An 18,812-nucleotide genomic window follows, 5' to 3' on the forward strand; every position below is an offset into this window, starting at 1 on the left:
GAGAGAGGGAGGGAGGGAGGGAGGGAGGGAGGAAGGAAGGAAGGAAGGAAGGAAGGAAGGAAGGAAGGAAGGAAGGAAGGAAGGAAGGAAGGCAGGCAGGCCAGCTATGGAGGTACACGCTTATAATCACAGCAGTGGAGAGGCAGAGGCAAGCAGATTCCTGGGGCATGCTGTCAGACAGCCTAATCTAATCCGAGGATGTTCTGCCAGTGAGAGATCTTGTCTCAAAAAAACAAAACAAGCAGACTCTGGAGGAGGAATGACCTAACAAAGACCACGTGGTTGGCAGGAACATAAAAGTGAGAGTTGCTGAGGCAGAGGTGAACGCTCACACCAGGTGCTGTGGTTGAGGTGGTCATAGGGTAATAGTGGTGGCAGCCACAGCACACAGCCACTGAGAGCACTACAGCAGGAAATGACAGGAGCAGTGGCCATGGCTGTACGCACAGCTGCATAGCAGGTGTAATTGTTAGTATTGTCTCCAGACTCCCACTCTGTCCTAGGCACAAGGAGCAGGTGTGTCCCTGGCAATCTTCACTTGGACCTGGGAAGCAGGAGGATACTGCTTGCCATCAGGGTTCAAAGAATCTTGGTGGTTCTGGGTGAGGAGGTCAGGCATCTGAGAAGCCATCGAGCCCAGGGTCTTTCAACTCCAAGCCTGGCGCTGTGGCTGCTTAGCAGCCCCTGATCCTTTCCTTCACTTGTGAGTGGTGAGAGGAGCCCACCATTCTTAGTGCTTCCCAAAGTGCAGTCACCGGTCCCTTAAGAAGTTCTTCCTGGGGTCTGGAGAGATGGCTCAGAGGTTACGAGCATTGACTGCTCTTTCAGAGGACTTGCATGGCAACTCACTTCTTTCTGATCCAACATGCTCATGTAGACATATGCACAGGCAAAACACAAATGCACATAAAATATTAAGTAAGTAAGCAAGTAAGCTCTTCCTAGGTCAGTGAGATGGGTCAGGAGTAAAGGTGCTTGCATTGCAAGCTTAACTGCCTGAGTTAAGACCCCAGAACTCACATAAAGGTGAAAGGAGAGAAACGAGTCCACCGGTCCCTTCTGACAGGCACATGTGCACTATGACAGCAGCAGCAGCCACACTTACACATCATGCACTCACAGAACACACATGATATTTTTTTAAGTTCTTCCTCATGTTAAAAGGAGGTCAGTTATGTATAGCCCTCCTTTCTTTATCCCATGCCTGCCTCCAAACACATCCAGTCCCTTCACACAGTGATAGCCCACAGACTGAAGGCAAAATCAAACTCGAGTCTAGCCCTTCTGAGCCCTCCTTTTCAGGACAGGAGGCCTAGACTTCTGTCCCACAAGTCCTCAGTCTCTAAATTTTGAGGCTCAGAGCAGGACTTTGCCTGAGAAAGGCAGGCGACTGTCATGATCCCCTCTCTCTTTGCACTTGGCCTCCGTTAGCACAGCCTGTGGCTATACAAACTTCTCACACTGCTGGTATCCTGATCTGGTAGTGTTGCCCTGAGAAGCCATTCCTGGGTTTTCTCCTGATGTGTACGGCCTGATCCTGAGGACAGCTGAAGGGGTGCAGTTGTCGAGTTATTCCCTCCTGTGCAGTGCTCACCCAGAGGTGGCAGTAAGTTAAGAAAGTATGTCTCAGAAGGTGTCCCCAGGCCAAATCTGTTTGAGAAACCCAGGATGACACAGGCCTCTTACAAGGACATCTCAGAACCTTTGAGAGTCTTTCAAAACAAAACAGAACAAAAACCAAGCATCCCTCGGTGCCTCCTCAAATGTCTAGCAGCATGTGTGATGTGAGGCACCCTCTTATTGACGATGAGAAGTCATGAATTATGGAGCCCTGCAAGTGCCACACCCCCTAAAAGCAACAATCACTGTCAGTTTGCTGTGGACACATTAAAAACCCTTTTCCGTGGATTTACCCCCACACTACAAGTAGGTATCCACAGGAAATACATATACTTGCTTTATATAGACATAATGAGTTGTGTGAGTGCTTGCTTTGGAAGACAGGCTCTCACTCTCTAGTCCAGGAGGATGCTTGGCACTTATGGGAATCCTGCTCGGTTCCCAGTGCTGGCATTACATATGTGCACCTCCATGTCCAGCTTCAGGAATGTGATGGTCAGCAGAAGTAGCCATTTTCACCCAGGAATTTGTGTGATGTCATCTAAGTGATACTTGGAGACCTGTGGTTCTGAAGGCAGTGTCCCTTTGGTCAGATCGCTCCATGCACATGATGGAGTCTGTTCGTGAGAAACCCAAGATACCTTCAGAGATCTCTAAACAACACAGATCTGCACCAGTTCCCTCACTGGGTGGGAGGACCAACCTAGCCCTTCCCAGGATTTCAAGGCAAGGGTCCCGATCACACTTTAAGATAGCTCTCTCCATGTACAGACTCTGTTCTTTATCATGCCAGGTGACCCTGCCTGTGTCTGTAATTCTCTCCTACCAAGACCCCAGGTGGGTTGAAAAGGGTGACCTTTTCAACACAGGCTCCTCACAATTTCAGACTCATGTCCTTTTCCTGTTTCTTCCTGCAGGGACCAAACAACAGCAACAGCATGCCCCCAGGGTTTGTGGAGGGTGAGTATCTGGAAGCTTGGGCCTCAGCATCAGATACATCCATTAGTAGGTTCTGAGTTGTAACTGATGGGGGAAAGTAAAAAAAAAAAAACAAAAAAAACCTCTGTATTTGGTTTTTGTGAAGTTGTGATTAATACACTCTGACCAAAAGCAACTTGGGGGAGGAGAGGGTTTGTCTCATCTCGCAGTCTGTGGGTCACAGTCTGTCACTGAGGGACGTCAGAGTGGCAGAATGGGAACCCAGCCGTTAGCTAGAGACAGGAACTGAAGCAGAGAAAGGTGCTTCCCCGTTTGCTCAACCCGCTTTCTTATACAAAACCCAAAAGCAGCTGTTCAGGGGGAGCCCATGGTTCCTAGTGGGCCAGCCAGCCACCAATTCCTCCACAACAGCCATCAATCTAGAAAAAAAAAATCCCCTGCAGACTTCCCCACCAGTCAATCTGATTGGCCTACTCTATCTTTGAGGTTCCCTCTTCCCAGGTGACTCCACTTTGTGTCGAGGTGACAAAAACTAACCAGCACCCCTGAATAGTCTCTGAATTACCTGAGCTCCTTGCCCTTGTCTTTCTAGAATGCTGTCCAGTGGTGTGAACAGAGCCCTGAAGGCTTTAACCAGCACAGACCCCAGCACAGGGGGCTGCTCTGGTGCAAAGGACTCGGGAACTGGGGGGAATGGCACGGGGACCCATCCTGGCATCTCCCTTCTTGGCAGGCTCTGAGGACACCATTGTGGTCGCACTGTACGACTATGAGGCTATTCACCGTGAAGACCTCAGCTTCCAGAAGGGAGACCAGATGATGGTTCTGGAGGAGTGAGTTCTAGCCTGCCCCCCCCCCTTGAGACACACCCACCTGCAGGGCTTAGCTACACTTCTGTTTTGCATCTTTAAAGAGCCCCACAGCCTAATTCTGGGAGTAAATGATGAGAATCTGACTGCACACCATATAGGACCTACCGCTTAGTAACAAAACCAGAGATGGAAACTATGTCCTCTCTGACAGGCTCTCCACAAAGCCTTCCTAAGGGATAGAGGCCTAAGTGTCTGGGCTCCAGGCTGCCCTGTGGGCCTGGCCCCTGTAGAAATCCCAGGGTCTCTGAGCTCCCCACCTGTGATAGTCACAGTCTTCATCATCAGGACCTCTTACAAGAGTTCAGCTTGTACTGAGATCTGGGAATAATACCTCGTCATGTGTAGCCAAACTCTTGAGCCCGCGGCCTTCTCCTTAGGGCTGCAGCTGAACCAGTGTGAGTGTTTCCAGAACACAGATCCTGGATTGGGTCAGGTAGTCCAGCCAAGGACCCAAGTCCAGGAAAAAGAATGGATCCAAAGCCCCAGACTGTGATTTCAGTCCAGACTCCTGTGGAGACTCCTCAGCACGTGCTAGGTTCCCTGCCCCTCCTGGCTTCCTGGGGTGGGAAGGAGAGCTTCTAGACCCAGGTGCGGGGGCCACAGCAGGCTGTAGAAGGTTCCTGTGCCAGCTGATCCTCTCTCCCTCCTTTTCCTTAGGTGTGGGGAGTGGTGGAAGGCGCGGTCCCTGGCTACCAGGAAGGAAGGTTACATCCCAAGCAACTATGTGGCTCGAGTTAACTCTTTGGAGACGGAGGAGTAAGTGTTCCAGTTCTGCCTTCCAGAAGGCGGCCGGAGCAAAACTGGCCTGCCACCTTAGCATCTCTGCACACACTCTCTCCCCTGTCTGGCACCCTCTGCCTGGGGCTCTTGGCTTGGCTGGGTCATTCCCATGCTTCAGGTCTCAGACCTGTTCAAAATGGTCCCTCTGTGACTCTCTCGGAGAGGTGTTTTTACTTCCTTCTGAATATATCCCACAGGCAAAAAGGGACGTTGCTTTTTTTTTTTTTTTTTTTTTTTGTCTGCACACGCACTGTTTGCCTCCCTCCCTCTTGAGTGTTGAGCTCTCACACCTGGGCTCTGGGGTTAGACTGCCTAGGTTCTAATCCTAACTCTTCCACTTCTATGCTGTGTAGCCCCAGACAAGCCCCTTATCCTCTCTGTTCTCTGCTTTGAGCACTATAAAATAAGAAGAATAAAGGTGACGATCATGTATAAGCTCTTGATGAGTTGGGGCGGAAGTCAATGGTTAAGAACACTGGCTGCCCTTCCGGACCTGAAGATGGAGGTTCACAACTGCCTGTAACTCCAGCTCTAGGGGATCTCACACCCTTCTGGCTTTCCTGGGTACCAGCTCACACATGCCCATGCAAGCACTCGCGAGCGTGCACACACACACACACATACACACACACACAAACACATACATATAGGAGAGAGAGAGAGAGAGAGAGAGAGAGAAATAATTAATATTTTTTTAATTGACAAATGAGCTAAGCTTAGTGGCACAGTTCTTTAATCCCAACACTCGGAAGGCAGAGGCATATGAATCTCTGTGAGTTCAAGGCTAGCCTGGTCTACATAGTGAGATCCAGGACAGCAGAGCTATATAATAAAATGCTGTATCCGGGTGGGGGTGGGAAACTATGAATGTTAACTATCTTTCTGGCTTATTGATAACTGAGGCAGCAGAGATCCATAGAACAAAAGTCACCTGGCAGGCATGCTGATATCTGTTCGGGACTCTCTCCCCATTGTGGTACACGAACTGCTCCTTATTCTCATGAGGATGAAAAGAACTTCAGCCACTACGAAATGAACTTTCCCATAAGTATCCAAAATAGCAAAGAAGGAAAAAAAAATTATAGCTGTTTCCCACTGACCCACTCCCTAAAAAGAAAGAAAAACAATGCTTCTTGAGGTCAGGTGTTTGGGCCCCGACTTCTGAGTGGGCTGTGCTCTCTATGGCCTGGGGCAGCACGTGAGCAGGGCAGGCTGTTCCATTCTGAGTCCCACACTGTCCCTCATTCACTCCTGACAGGTGGTTCTTCAAGGGGATCAGCCGGAAGGATGCAGAGCGCCACCTCCTGGCTCCAGGCAACATGCTGGGCTCCTTCATGATCCGGGACAGTGAGACCACCAAAGGTGATGCCAGCCCTCCTTCCTCCTGTGCCCAGGCAAGGCGCCTCTCCGACCCTAGGGAAGTCCTCTGAGGAGGATTGAACAGCTCAGTCAAGTGTCCATACTGCCAAGTTTTTTCCTGTCATTTGCTGCTCTGAGCAAGAAGAGGGTTAAGGGCCTGGACTAGGTGGCTTCTTCTAGTTCTAGAAGATGCAGGCTTAGAGCATCAGAAGTGGCTTGAGCCCCCAAAGCAAACAAACATCATGCTGAAACTTGGTCCCCACTAGATCCTGGTCTGTTTTAAAATAGCCACACTACTTTGTCCTGTCCACAAGTCCCATTCCTCCCAGGAGAGGAAACGGCGCTATGTGAGATAGAACCCAAAGCAGGGCCTGGCCCTGTGCCTCTGAGACTCACCTAAAATTCTCTATCAGTGGGGGAGGGGTAGTGAGATGGCTTAGCTGGAGATGCCCGAGGTCATTTGACAAGCTGAGTTCCATCCCCAGGACCTACACAATAAAGAGGAAGGACCAACAGCTGAAGATTGTCCTCTGACCTCTACAAGCATGACAGTGACATGCATGTCCCCTACCCCATAAGATGTAAGGGAGGAAGCTCTTTTGTGGGCCTGTGGATGGGAAGATGTCATTGGTGTCAAAAGTCTTGTCCCAAAATCTCCGTGTTGGCAAAGAGTCATATGGAATGGGTGACCACAGTTTAAAAATAAAATAAATACACTGCAAAGGCAGGGGGATCTCTAAGTTCAGGGCCAGCCTGGTCTACAGAGCAAGTACCAGGACATCTAGGGCTACATAAAGAAACCCTATCTAATCGCTTCTCGGCCTTTTGGCTAAGATCAAGTGAAGAAACCCTATCTAGAGAAAAAGAGTCACCCCGAACCACATAGACTGATTCCGACTGGCATCCCCCTGGGTGAGTTTCCCCAGGCAGCAGCGCTCCATGCTGTGTGCATGATTTCAGATTCCACATGCACAGTGAGCCTTTGGCTCTTTGAACTCAGACCACTTGATTTGAACAGGCCAAGCCAGCTGTATAAAGTGTGACCTGGTTGGTACTATGAGGCATCTAGTTTGGGGGACATCAAAGGCATCTGAGAGTCTGGGACCAGCCATTTGGTCTCTGTCTGAGGTCTGTCAGTATTTAGGCTGCAGGGAGGCCCAGCTTGTCTCCCGCTGTGCCTAGAGTAGCTTAGAGATTGACCTGTCTAGTTCGACTGAAAGGCAAAGAAACCAACAGCCCAGTGGCAGACCTGTGGACAGGAGGGTGGGCTGGACTCGCTTCCACAGCCCCCTGGAGGAGGGGGCTTGCTGGGGATCTGCCTGATTTAGAACTCAGTCCCAAGCAGTTGGCTGCTTTCCAGATCCTGCACACCCTGTCTAGCACCAGGTACACCAGGTTCCCCTTGACTGGGATAGGCTAAGAAGGAGCCAACTGGACAGCCTTGGAACCCAAATGTGCTACTTGCCAGCTGTGTGACTCCAAGTGAGTATGTCACCTATAAAGTGAGGCTGATACGTCTATAAAGCATCTGCCTCGTGAGACTATTCACTACATGAATGATATGATCCAAGTAATTTTAATTGATGAAAACTCACACTGTTCCTGTCATTCACTGTTCATTTGGCCAGCATGATTAGAACAGCTTGGCTTGTTGTCAGTTGTCATTCAACAATATAAACTTCCCTCAATGACATTGTGCTGTTATAAGAAGGAGGAAAAATGAAAGGCAGAGAAACTAGGTAACATAGCTCACACGTGGTGGACTGCGGTCACAGATTGGAAGGCTTGTGTGTCTCTGGTCTGTGTGATAACCCAAATCATATATTACTGTAAGCTGGACAGTTTAGAGCCACACATCTGTATTATCTCTCAGTTCTGGAAGCCAAGAGTCTGGGTTTGCTGGGCTCTGGTCAAGATGTCTGTAGGGCTGGCTCATTTTGGAGTCTGGTGGGGGCGGGGGCAGAGGTCCATTTCATTTTCTGTCCTTGTGGGCTTTGAAAGGCCACAAGTGCTGCTTGGCTCATGGCTGTTCCTCTCCAACACCTATTTCCACCAGCACGTTCACAAACTGAGTCCCTTTGTTAAGGACCCCTCTGAGTTCCCTGGGACCCCCCTGGACACTCTGTCATGTAAGGTCACATATTTCCCAGCTGCAGGTGTTCACATAAGAGCATCCTGGATACTATGCAGCTGACCACAGTGCCTATTTTCACACTTTAGTAATCAGACCAGATTTTCTTTGTTCTTTTTATTTGTATGTTTCTGTTTCTCTCTCTCTCTCTCTCTCTCTCTCTCTCTCTCTCTCTCTCTCTCTCTCTCTCTCTCTCTCTCTCTCTCTCTCTCTCTCTCTCTCTCTCTCTCTCTCTCTCTCTCTCTCTCTCTTTCTCTCTCTCTCCCTCCCTCAAATTAGTATAGTATCTTGGCTTTTTCTTCACTAAATAGATACAGACAGATAAATGGTATAAAAGATAGATATAGATAGATAGATAGATAGATAGATAGATAGATAGATGAATAGATGATGGATCAGAAATAATGAAGCGATAGTGACAGTCAGCTTACTTTTCCAAGTCACTTACAAGTATTACTTCTGTTAATCATGGGGCAAACTGATGAGATGGAAAGGCATAACAACTCTTATTTTACAGGCGAGGAAACTGAGGCATAAAAAGGGCCAGTGGTCATTTGGTCAAGGGCTCACAGATGAGAACTGCAGAGCTGGAATGGGAACCCAGGCAGCCCAATGCCTCAGCCCACTCTTAATGAAATGAGCTTCTGCCCAGGTAGCACATGCCCAGCTGTGCCAGGAGAGGCCTGTAAGCATCATAAGGATGCCAAGGTACTGACATCAGGTAGCAGGCTTCTAAGGTGCCATTCTGAGGGGCTTCTCTTGGACCAATACAGGGAGCTACTCGTTGTCTGTCCGAGACTTTGACCCCCAGCACGGAGACACAGTGAAGCACTATAAGATCCGGACGCTGGACAGTGGAGGCTTCTACATCTCTCCAAGGAGCACCTTCAACAGCCTGCAGGAACTCGTGCTCCATTACAAGAGTGAGTCTTGCTCGAGGCCACGCCTCCACATTTGACTGCAGAGCCTAAGCGGCTCATCACTGCACAGTGTGGCCCTGCTGTGATGCAGTCACTAGCCACAGCTTTTATTCCTCAGCACCTTGGCTTGGCTTTGCAATGGTTGTTTGGTTCTGGAGAAGGAACCAGAGTCTATTGCTTGCTAGGCAAGTACTGTATCATACCACGAGCCCCCACTGGGAGGGGCCTGCCTCTCAGAACCCCAGTGGCATGCAGTTCTGCACTCAGACGTCCTGGCCTTGCCAGGCAGTCATGCTGGACACCCCTGAAGGTTTAGGCTGGTTGGACATGAGGGTGGAGCTATACAGGTGTCATTCATCATGCTCTGCGATTTGGGGGATGTCCCACCTGCTGACTGGGCACTCTGTTTCAGAGGGGAAGGATGGGCTCTGCCAGAAGCTGTCGGTGCCCTGTGTGTCTTCCAAACCCCAGAAGCCATGGGAGAAAGATGCTTGGGAGATTCCTCGAGAATCCCTCCAGATGGAGAAGAAACTTGGAGCTGGGCAGTTTGGAGAAGTGTGGATGGGTAAGGAGCTGGGGCCAGAGTCCACAAAGCCCAAGCTGGGAGGGCCCTGAGGGTACAGAGATATTACCCAGCAGTGGGGAATTTAAATAATAACCACAGGAGGCCACTCCTCAGATAGCAAACCAAATTGTCTACTGGGAAATCATTAGTTTGCCTTTGTGGCCAGGCTTGAAGGTCAAAGAACTCCTCGAGTCCTGGATGGGAGTTGTGTGGAGTTGGGAACAGGCTACCTTGTGGGGCTGGCATACTCGGGACCTCTTGTGATGGTGAAAATTCATAGTGAGGGGAAAGGCTTGGGTTTTCAAGTGAGTCCGATGCTGGCAACTAAAGACAAAGCTGCTCAGATCATGAGCCACAGTGTCCAGTGACATTCCAGACATGATGGGACACCAGAAAGGCCAGCACACCCCTGTGGTCCTTGGCCCAGTACCTTGAGAACAGCAATTCCTGTTTCATGGAGAGGTAGATGGTCACAATACCTGACCCACCATGTTAACACTCCCCTGTGTGGCAGATGGAAAGGACGCAGCTTGTAGAGATGCAAACATTCAGCCAGATAAAGTGAGTTTTAAAAGCCTGTGGCTCAACTACATTTACCAAGAGCCCGCTACATGCCTGGTGCTGAGTAAATGAAGCCATAAGGGAGTGCAAGGAGGAAAGACAGATCTGAGAAGCAAAGCTGGGGCAAACAAAACAAAACAAACAAACAAACAAAATAAGAACAGTCCCATGAGACCCCATGCTCTCTCTACAAACACCACAGATCTGGATTTGAGCTTCCTGGCATCCAAGACACACAGAGAAAGAAAAGCATGTATAAGACCATAGCCACCAAATGAAGCAGGGTGGGATAGAGCAAGAGAACAGTGTGTGGCAAGTCCCTGCAGCTGAGGACTTGAGGGACAGGCGTATGCAGGGTGGTTAATGTGTGAAAGCCAGAGTGAGGCCAGAGAGATGGCTCACTGGGTAAGAGGGCTTGCTGCAAACACCTGATGATCTGAGTTCAAACCCAGAAACCCACACTGAAAAGAGGGAACTGCTGGTAAAGATCATCCTCTGACCTACATACATGTGCACACACAGACACCATACACAGAGAGAGAGACAGACAGACAGACAGAGACAGAGAGAGAAACACAGAGAGAGAAACACAGAGAGAGACAGAGAGACAGAGTAATTTATTTTATTATTTTTTAAAAAGAAAGCAAGAGTGAATTTATTGAGTCAGGCCTAGTGATATATGCCTACCATCCCAGCTATATATTGGGACAGGAGGACTCAAGTTCAAGGCCAACCTGAACAACTTAGTAAGACCCTGCTTCAAAATAAAACGTGAGAAGGGGGCTGGGATATAGCTCAGTGTCAGTGCACTTTCCTAGTATGAGACTCTGGTTCAGTCTCTAGTTTGAGCATGTATCAGAAGTGACCTTAGTGAATGACAAGGATAGAAAAGTAGGTGTGATCAGGCCAAGCAGAGCCTACGGGGCATAATGGATATGGTAATTGTTTCAAGGCAGCGTTAAGCTTACACACTATGCAGGCTTGTGTTGCAGTCTAACTGGTAGCTTAAGGGTTAGTTAGTACCCAGGGATTAAACTCAGTATCCTGTATGCTCTAAGCAAGTTCTGTGCCATTGAGCACCAGTCTCAACCCTTGTCTTCTGAGTCATGGGATGGCCTGGAGCCACCAGTCCTCCTACTTCACTGTCTTGAGAGTGACAAGTGTCTAGAATGACAGACGTGTGCCCCAAGCCCAGGATTTTATAGTCTTGCAAATAGCCCTTCAGTGAGAGCTTATCCCTTCCACTTAGTGGGTGAGGAAGACAGCCCAGAGAACTTAGGTGTTTCAGTTGTACTCAGCTAGACAGGGAACCGGTGTCCAGGCCACAACTGTGCCCTCTCTCTGTCTTAAAGGCTTAAGATGGGCAGGGAGGGCTCCTCCAGGGCTGCTGGGTCCTAACCACCCTCCGTGCTCCATGCTTTCCCCAGCCACCTACAACAAGCACACCAAAGTGGCGGTGAAGACAATGAAGCCAGGGAGCATGTCTGTGGAGGCCTTCCTGGCTGAGGCCAACCTGATGAAGTCGCTGCAGCATGACAAACTGGTGAAGCTACACGCTGTGGTCTCTCAGGAGCCCATCTTTATTGTCACGGAGTTCATGGCCAAAGGTGCGGGGGCGGGGATAGAGTGTGGCCCAAGCTGACCCCTTTCGGTCTCCAAGATGACCTTGGTGTGGCTCTTCTGGCACATCCACCTCAGAGCACCTACACTCCAGCCTTCTGGCTGGCAGAGTGCAATCCTGTGAAGGGAGCTTGGTGGAGAGGAGGGGCAGGGGCTGCAGAGCCTCTGGGCGACAAAGGAATCACATGGCTTCCTTGTGACTCATACCTGGGAACCTCAGTGCTGGGCTGTAAAGAAGTCTTGCTCCAAGTTCTAAGGGACAAGAAGACACATGGAGAAAGACCATAAAGGTGCCACTTCATCTTGAATGTTCCACCTGTGTCACCTCACTTCACAGTGTGGTTGGTTCTGCTATGACCAACCCACAGAATCATGACAATGTTCATGTTGTCACTTCAGGCTACTTAGCTTTGGGCCACTGTACCTTGGGATTATTCAGCATATTTCAGGAATGTTTGAGAAAGGATTCCACTCTGTAGCCCAGGTTGTCCTGGCACTCATTATGTAGCCCAGGCTAGCCTCAATCTCGTAGCTGTCCTGCCTCAGCCTCTCAAGTGCTGGGATTACAGATGTGTGTCTCCACACCTGGCTTCTCAGAGTTAGTTAGTTAGTTAGTTAGTTAGTTAGTTAGTTAGTTTTAGAATAGCTGGTTTATAGTCATTTTCAGTCCCTGGTCATTTCTGGATAAACATCTCATACAACATCCAATGTGACTTGAAAACTCAAAGCTTTTTCTACTTTTCAAGTCTACAAATCTACAACCAGCCAGCTTTCTAAAGCCAAGCCCTGGACACCCAGGTCCATGGGGCTGCATCAACCAAAGCAACTAAAAAGTCCTTTCAGAAAAATTCAAGCTGTAGCACTCAGACACTAGAAGCAATAAGTAGATGTGTCTTTAACTAGCACTGCAGCTGGGCAGGGATAAATGCTGGGAGGCGAGACTAATCTACTAGCTAAAGTGGAAAAATAGCTGGAGCCTGGGAATCAGAGACCAGTCTGAACAATATAACAAGGCACTAGCTCAAGAAGAAAGTCATACCCGGCTTGCCTTTAATCACAGAACTTGAGAGGCAGAGGCAGGCAGATCTCTTTGTGAGTTCAAGGCCGGCCAGGCTGGTCTACAAATCGACTTTCAGGACAGCCAGGATGACACAGAGAAGCTTTGTCTCAAAAAACAAACAAGAGAAAGGAGGAGAAGGAGGAGGAGGAGGAGGAGGAGGAGGTTGGCTGGAGATGTAACTCAGTTCTTGCCTAGCATGTGTGAGGCTCTGGGTTCAGTCCCTGTACTGCAAAGAGGAAAGATCTCTATTGCTATGAAAAACTGTTACTTATTTCTCACTAAGGAGTCCATGTTCCTTCTCACTCCCCTCTGCAGGAAGCCTGCTGGACTTTCTCAAGAGTGAAGAAGGCAGCAAGCAGCCACTGCCAAAACTCATTGACTTCTCAGCCCAGGTGAGCTGTGCCAGCGACAGTCAGGAGAGGTGACAGGAAAGGTGACATCATTTGCGTGCTCTGTGTCTTTTGTGTGAATACTCATGCTCCCCACACACACAAGGACTAGTCACAGTACTCCAAGTACTCAAAGACTTCTGTATGCTAAAGTCCCTTATAGAAAATAGTATATTTACTGTAAATATACTATTTTCCCTAGGCACATTCCCCTGCATGCTACTTAAAGCATCTCTAGGTGGCTTATGGAATCTAACACAAATGCTATGTAAACAGTTATTATTTTGTATTGTATAAGAGATAATGACCACTTAAAGTCTATAGACACTGAATATAGATGCATTTGATTTAGAATATTCTTGCTGTGCGGTTGGTTGAGTGCAGATGCAGAACCCACGTATACAGACTGTTCTTCATATGAACCAACTCATACAGTGCTGACATCAAAACTACGGAATTTTTCATAAAAGATAATTTTATTATATGGGTCTTTTGCCTGTCTATGAGTCTGTACTACATGAATGTCTGGTGCCCTCAGATGTCAGAGGAGGGTGCCAGATTCTCTAGAGCTATAGTTATAGGTGCTTGTGAGCCACCATGTGGGTGCTAGGACTGAATCCAGGATCTCTGGAAGAGCAGCCAGTGCTCTTAACCACTGAGCCATCTCTCCAGGTCCTGGGATAATTCTGTTGGTTGGTTTTGGGTGTGAGGAATGGAACCTGGGGCCTTGTACATGCCAAAGAAGGACTCTACATTTGAGCTATGTCACCATCCATGTAAGTCATCCATTCTTATACAACAGATAAAGGCTTAGTAGCCTGAAATGATAACACTGAATATTTCCCATGATTCTCTGGACTGATTATAGCAGGCTAGATGGAGCACTCTATGCACTGAGGTGGTGTGAGGAGCATGTCCAAGGTGACATTCATTCTTATAACTTCTCCCTGTGTAGCCTCTCAGCCCTCAGTATTTCTTCACAGCCCAGTATCAGAGCTCCAAGTGGGACCTGTCCAAGGTGCAGGCAGTGGGTAAGCCTCTCTTTGCACTGACTTATCAATGCCCTATTGGCCAAAGTCAGTCACAGCAGCCAAGCCCAGAGTCCTGGCAGGCAAATGTAGGAAGGTAATTGTCATTCCGTCGTCCTACAGACCTGAAACGGAGGTATGAAGAATTTAAGTACAAACTGCACACAATGGTGAATGACTGTAATCATAACACTCGGGAAGCAGAGGGAAGATCAGGAGGGCCAGGCTAGATTTGAGCTACAGAGTGTGTCATTTAAAAAAAAAAAAAAAAAGTGAAGTTCACATGAGGAAACTGAGCCCAGGGAGGCTCTGCAGCTGGCCTAAGCTGCAGGGCTGATTAGAGGGAGGGGGTGGCTCCCACAATAGTGACAATGGCAAACACCACTCACTGGCTTTATGCAGTTTACTTGTAGATGAGACCACAGGCATTAAAGGAAGGGCTCTCTTAAAGGCCCACCACCTCCCCCCAGGGCCCTGGCTCTGAGTCTGAAGAGCAAGAATTCAGCAGAGAGAAGGGGGCTATGTAAGCCTCAGGGACACATCTTAAAACCCCAATTTAAAATAAATAAGCAAAACAAAAATGGTTCAGTCGTCCAGAGCTTTCCTGGGTGCACACACCCTGGGTTCTGTTCCCAACGTTGTACAAAGCCAGCTAACATTCTTTCTCACCTGCCCCACGGCCACATTCCATGCACAGCCAGTTTCTATCAACTCCTGCTCTCCACTCTCTGCAGGGGAAACCTGGTGGACAGTGGTGCTGTGGGAATGCACAGCCTGGTCCAGGAGCCATCAGAGAAGGCTTCACTGAGGAAGAGGTCTCTAGTTCCAGGAGCCTGGGGGTTAGAAATTCCACACATGCAGAGAGGGTAAGGAAGGCGTTCTAGACAAAAAGAAACAGCCTGTTCAAAAGGCCAAAAAGGCAACGAAACGGCTGAGCCTGGTCAGCCTGAGCCAGACGGTGGCACAGATGAAAGGGATGTGGCATACAGCCCAGTGGGAACTGAGAATTTGCGGCTGAACCTAGGGTTGAGCTTGGCGGAGACCCAGGTCAGAGCTCTTTTGAGTATGCAAATACCAGGGGCTCAGATCCTGGGGAGGTCTAAGCAGAGGCTCTATTTTCAGAGCCCTGAATGCCAGAGGCATATGGAAATCAAGCCGGACCCTTGCATCCCAGTGGGCCCGGTCTTCTGGGAAACAATAGTCTGGCTTGTTACTAAAGCATAAGCATGGAAGCAGCAGGGGCTTCGCTGGTGAGCAAGAGTCAAAAGCTACAGCAAGAGCAACTCCCGCAGCTGGGGAATATGGCTACTAAGCCTTTATCTGTTACATAAGAATGGATGACTTACATGGATGGTGACATAGCTCAAATGTAGAGTCCTTCTGTGGCATGTACAAGACCCCAGGTTCCATTCCTCACACCCAAAACCAACCAACAAAATTATCCCAGGACCTGGAGAGATGGTTCAGTGGTTAAGAGCACTGGCTGCTCTTCCAGAGGTCCTGGATTCAGTCCTAGCACCTACATGGTGGCTCACAAGCGCCTATAACTATAGCTCTAGAGAACCTGGCATCATATGAAGAACAGTCTGTATCCGTGGGTTCTGCATCTGCACTCAACCAACTGCACAGCAAGAATATTCTAAATCAAATGCAGCTTTCAAGTTTGATATCTGTTTTTAGCCTCAGCTTTATCGGTGAAATAAAATTTCATACAATAGATTTTAAAATATATCTTGGGCGTTTTGTTTTGTTTTGTTTTGTTTTGTTTTGTTTTGTTTTGTTTTGTTTTGTTTTTTCAAGACAGGGTTTCTCTGTGTAGCCCTGGCTGTCCTGGAACTCACTCTGTAGACCAGGCTGGCCTCAAACTCAGAAATTCACCTGCCTCTGCCTCCCAAGTGCTGGGATTAAAGGCGTGAGCCACCATGCCCAGCTTTAAAATATATCTTAATAGAGCTACTCCTGGGCTGGAGAGATGGTTCAGTAGTTGAGAGCACTGGTGGCTCTTCCAGAGGGCCAGGGTTCAATTCCCAGCACCCACATGGCAGTTCACAGCTGTCTGCAATTCCAGCTCCTGGGGATCCAGCACCATCACACAGAAATGCAGGCAGGCAAAACACCAGTGCACATAAAATAAAAATAAATAGCTAGGCAGTGGTGGTACACACTTCTGATCCCAGCACTCAGAAGGCAGAGGCAAGCAGATCTCTGTGAGTTCAAGGTCCACAAAATGAATTCCAAGATAGCTATGGCTACATAGAGAAACCCTGTCTTGAAAAACTGAAAATAAATTATATTTAAAGAGAGAGGGGAAGAAGATCTTCCTCTTGAAGGAAAGCTATTCCTATTGAAGTTGGCAGAGAGCAGTATTATATTATTAGAGACACATACACACTTATTCACACTCACACACGCACACATACATACTCACACATACACACTCACACATAGACGTATGAGCACTGTGCTGGTATCTGCTTACCAGTTCTGTGATTCCCTGATGCTCCTTGGAAGCAGACCCAAGTTCTAGTACCTGGGGACCTGCCAGGTAGTTTTGAAATGACATCAGCTTATTACCATCAGGTCCCAGGGTGTGAGTGACATGCAGGGTGTTTGTGTTAGCCCCAGCTCTGCCAGTGTGGCTCTAAGCAAGGCGCTTGGCTGCTCTGATGACATTACTAGCCACCTCTCAAGTGAATACTAGATGGCAGACACTGTCCTTGTCTGTGGTACAAGCTTAGGGGTTAGCCTCCCTATGAGACCTGGGAGACAGGCTTGGAGTCACAAGCTTAGGGATCAAGTTGAGCTGGTCCAACTCTGGAGCCACTTAGCCATGATGCTTCATTGCCTCCCAAGTGGAGTTAGCATACCTTCCCCATTGAGCTCACATAAGCACCAGTGATATAGGTGTGTCGGCCAGTGGGAAAGCACTAGGCACAGAGGTTGGTAAGAGTCACATGCTATGCAGCTATGAGCTGGTTATTTATGACTCTGGACCCTAACCCTCCCTGAGCCCATAGTTTGTTTGCTTGTTTTTAAAACAAAAAGCCTGCCGTGTTTATCAGTTTGTATTAACTAAGCTGCGGTACCTTCCTAGTAACTTCGCAAACTGCTCTTCTGAGGATGCCCTGTAAATTTCCCATGCTCTCCAGACCTCCAGACCCCGTCTCACTCCACTACAACCTCTATTCCAGGCAAAAATCACTCTTGAGATTTCATTCGGAAAGCTTGGCTTATTTCCACTGCTTTTGATGCCCCCTCCTGTTCATTCTTTGCAATTGCACTACCTGGTTCCCTCCGGCTTTGCGTTTACTGGCCAGCTCTGTTTTAGGCTGTCTGATCAGACTCTGCCACTCCGGGTTACCCCAGATAACATCATCTGATAATTCCTGGGTGCAAGCCTCCAGATTTCTGCAGTCCTGGACTATCTGGAGCCAGTCTGGTTTGAAGCTGACATTCAGGACACGCATCTCTGTAAAGTGGGTCACAATGAGTCTGCCTTCACAGAGCTCCAAGGTAGTTCTGCAAACTGTTCATGAGGCTTTCTGGACAATGGAGGTTTATCTTCCACCTCTTTTGTCCTAACAGCCATGTGTCTTTCTTCCAGAAGCTTTAAGAATAAGAATTCTTCACACTGTCTTGGAGCCACAGTGGTCCTTAAGTTATGCTACACTGAAGGGCTTCGTGAAGTCTGCCATTATCATTCTTCATGCTCAGAGTAAAATTCCTTTCCTACCTTCGAGGATGCTCAGCCTTCCCAAGCTCAGCTTTCCCACCTCTGCTTAGCTACCTGGCTCTATGTTACTCTAGGATCGCTGGTCCTCCTGCCTTTGCATGTGGCAGTCTCCCTGCCTGCGATGTTCTTATTCAACACACTTATGATTGTGGTCGCCCCATTCTCTGCTAAAATGTCACCTCCCCCAGGCAGTTTCCACAACCATCCAATGGAACCTTCTGCACCTCCCTCTGGTACCCTGTCTTGCCTTTTCTCTGTGGTGGTCATGCCTGCAATGGCTGTGCCTACCTCCTGTTCAAAGGACTTAATAGGCACTCATAGACAATCTGAGGATTTCTGTTGGATTAGAGGGCGAATTTTCCAGGCTTGAGGATAAGGATGATGTAAGAGTGAGGAAAGAAGGGCTGGAGAGTTGAATCAGAGGTTAAGAGCACTGACTGCTCTTTCAGAGGTCCTGAGTTTAATTCCTAGCAACCTCATGGTGGCTCACAACCATCTGTAATGAGATCTGATGCCCTCTTCTGGTGTATCTGAAAACGGCAACAATGTACTCATAAACCTAAAATAAATAAATCTTTAAAAAAAAAAAAAAGAGTGAGGAGAGAATATTGAGGTGAGGTTGTCCCCAGGAGGGTGGATGTGGGATCAAAGCTCTCCCTGGTACACTCATGATGGACCTGGGGCAGAGGGTCCTGGAGAAACATTCACATTGCTTGTTCCTTAAGAACATCTCAAAGGGCTCTGCAGAAGTTTGATGTTCTAAAAGAGCCCACAAGCAGAGCCAGGACTTGAGAATACCCTAAGATAGGCAGGCAGAACAATGCCAGTTGAGAGCCCAGGATCCTTCTGACCAAAAAAAAAAAAAAAAAAAAAAATGCAGGGCTGATGCAGATGTCTTCCAGTTTTTTGGGAGCAGATTCTGTGGGCTTCTAATATGTGAGGATGACACTGTCTCTTCTGGGTACAGATCTCAGAGGGCATGGCCTTCATTGAGCAGAGGAACTACATCCACCGAGACCTGCGGGCTGCCAACATCTTAGTCTCTGCATCACTGGTGTGTAAGATTGCTGACTTTGGACTGGCACGGGTCATCGAGGACAATGAGTACACAGCTCGGGAAGGTAGGGAATGCTGCCCTCCTGGAAAGGGCAGAGATCTGTCCTAGACTGACTCGTGCATCAATCAGGAGGCAGACAGACAGATGCTGGTGTTCATCTCGATCTTTCCTTTTTCAT

General features: G+C 48.5%; 1 protein-coding gene across 2 annotated transcripts in view; it reads left to right on the top strand.

Annotated features, from left to right (window-relative positions):
- The window catches only part of Hck (HCK proto-oncogene, Src family tyrosine kinase), a 43,257-nt gene that overhangs the window by 17,551 nt on the left and 6,894 nt on the right, over positions 1-18,812 (top strand). For both annotated transcript variants that reach the window (XM_021181500.1, XM_029474708.1), the window contains exons 3-11: positions 2,538-2,580; positions 3,293-3,392; positions 4,089-4,187; positions 5,470-5,573; positions 8,475-8,624; positions 9,034-9,186; positions 11,175-11,354; positions 12,743-12,819; positions 18,545-18,698. In XM_021181500.1, the coding sequence (XP_021037159.1) occupies positions 2,538-2,580; positions 3,293-3,392; positions 4,089-4,187; positions 5,470-5,573; positions 8,475-8,624; positions 9,034-9,186; positions 11,175-11,354; positions 12,743-12,819; positions 18,545-18,698 (1,060 nt within the window). The remainder of the gene's footprint in view (positions 1-2,537; positions 2,581-3,292; positions 3,393-4,088; positions 4,188-5,469; positions 5,574-8,474; positions 8,625-9,033; positions 9,187-11,174; positions 11,355-12,742; positions 12,820-18,544; positions 18,699-18,812) is intronic.

Source organism: Mus caroli, chromosome 2 (genome assembly GCF_900094665.2).
Source record: "Mus caroli chromosome 2, CAROLI_EIJ_v1.1, whole genome shotgun sequence".
Classification (NCBI taxonomy): domain Eukaryota; kingdom Metazoa; phylum Chordata; class Mammalia; order Rodentia; family Muridae; genus Mus; species Mus caroli.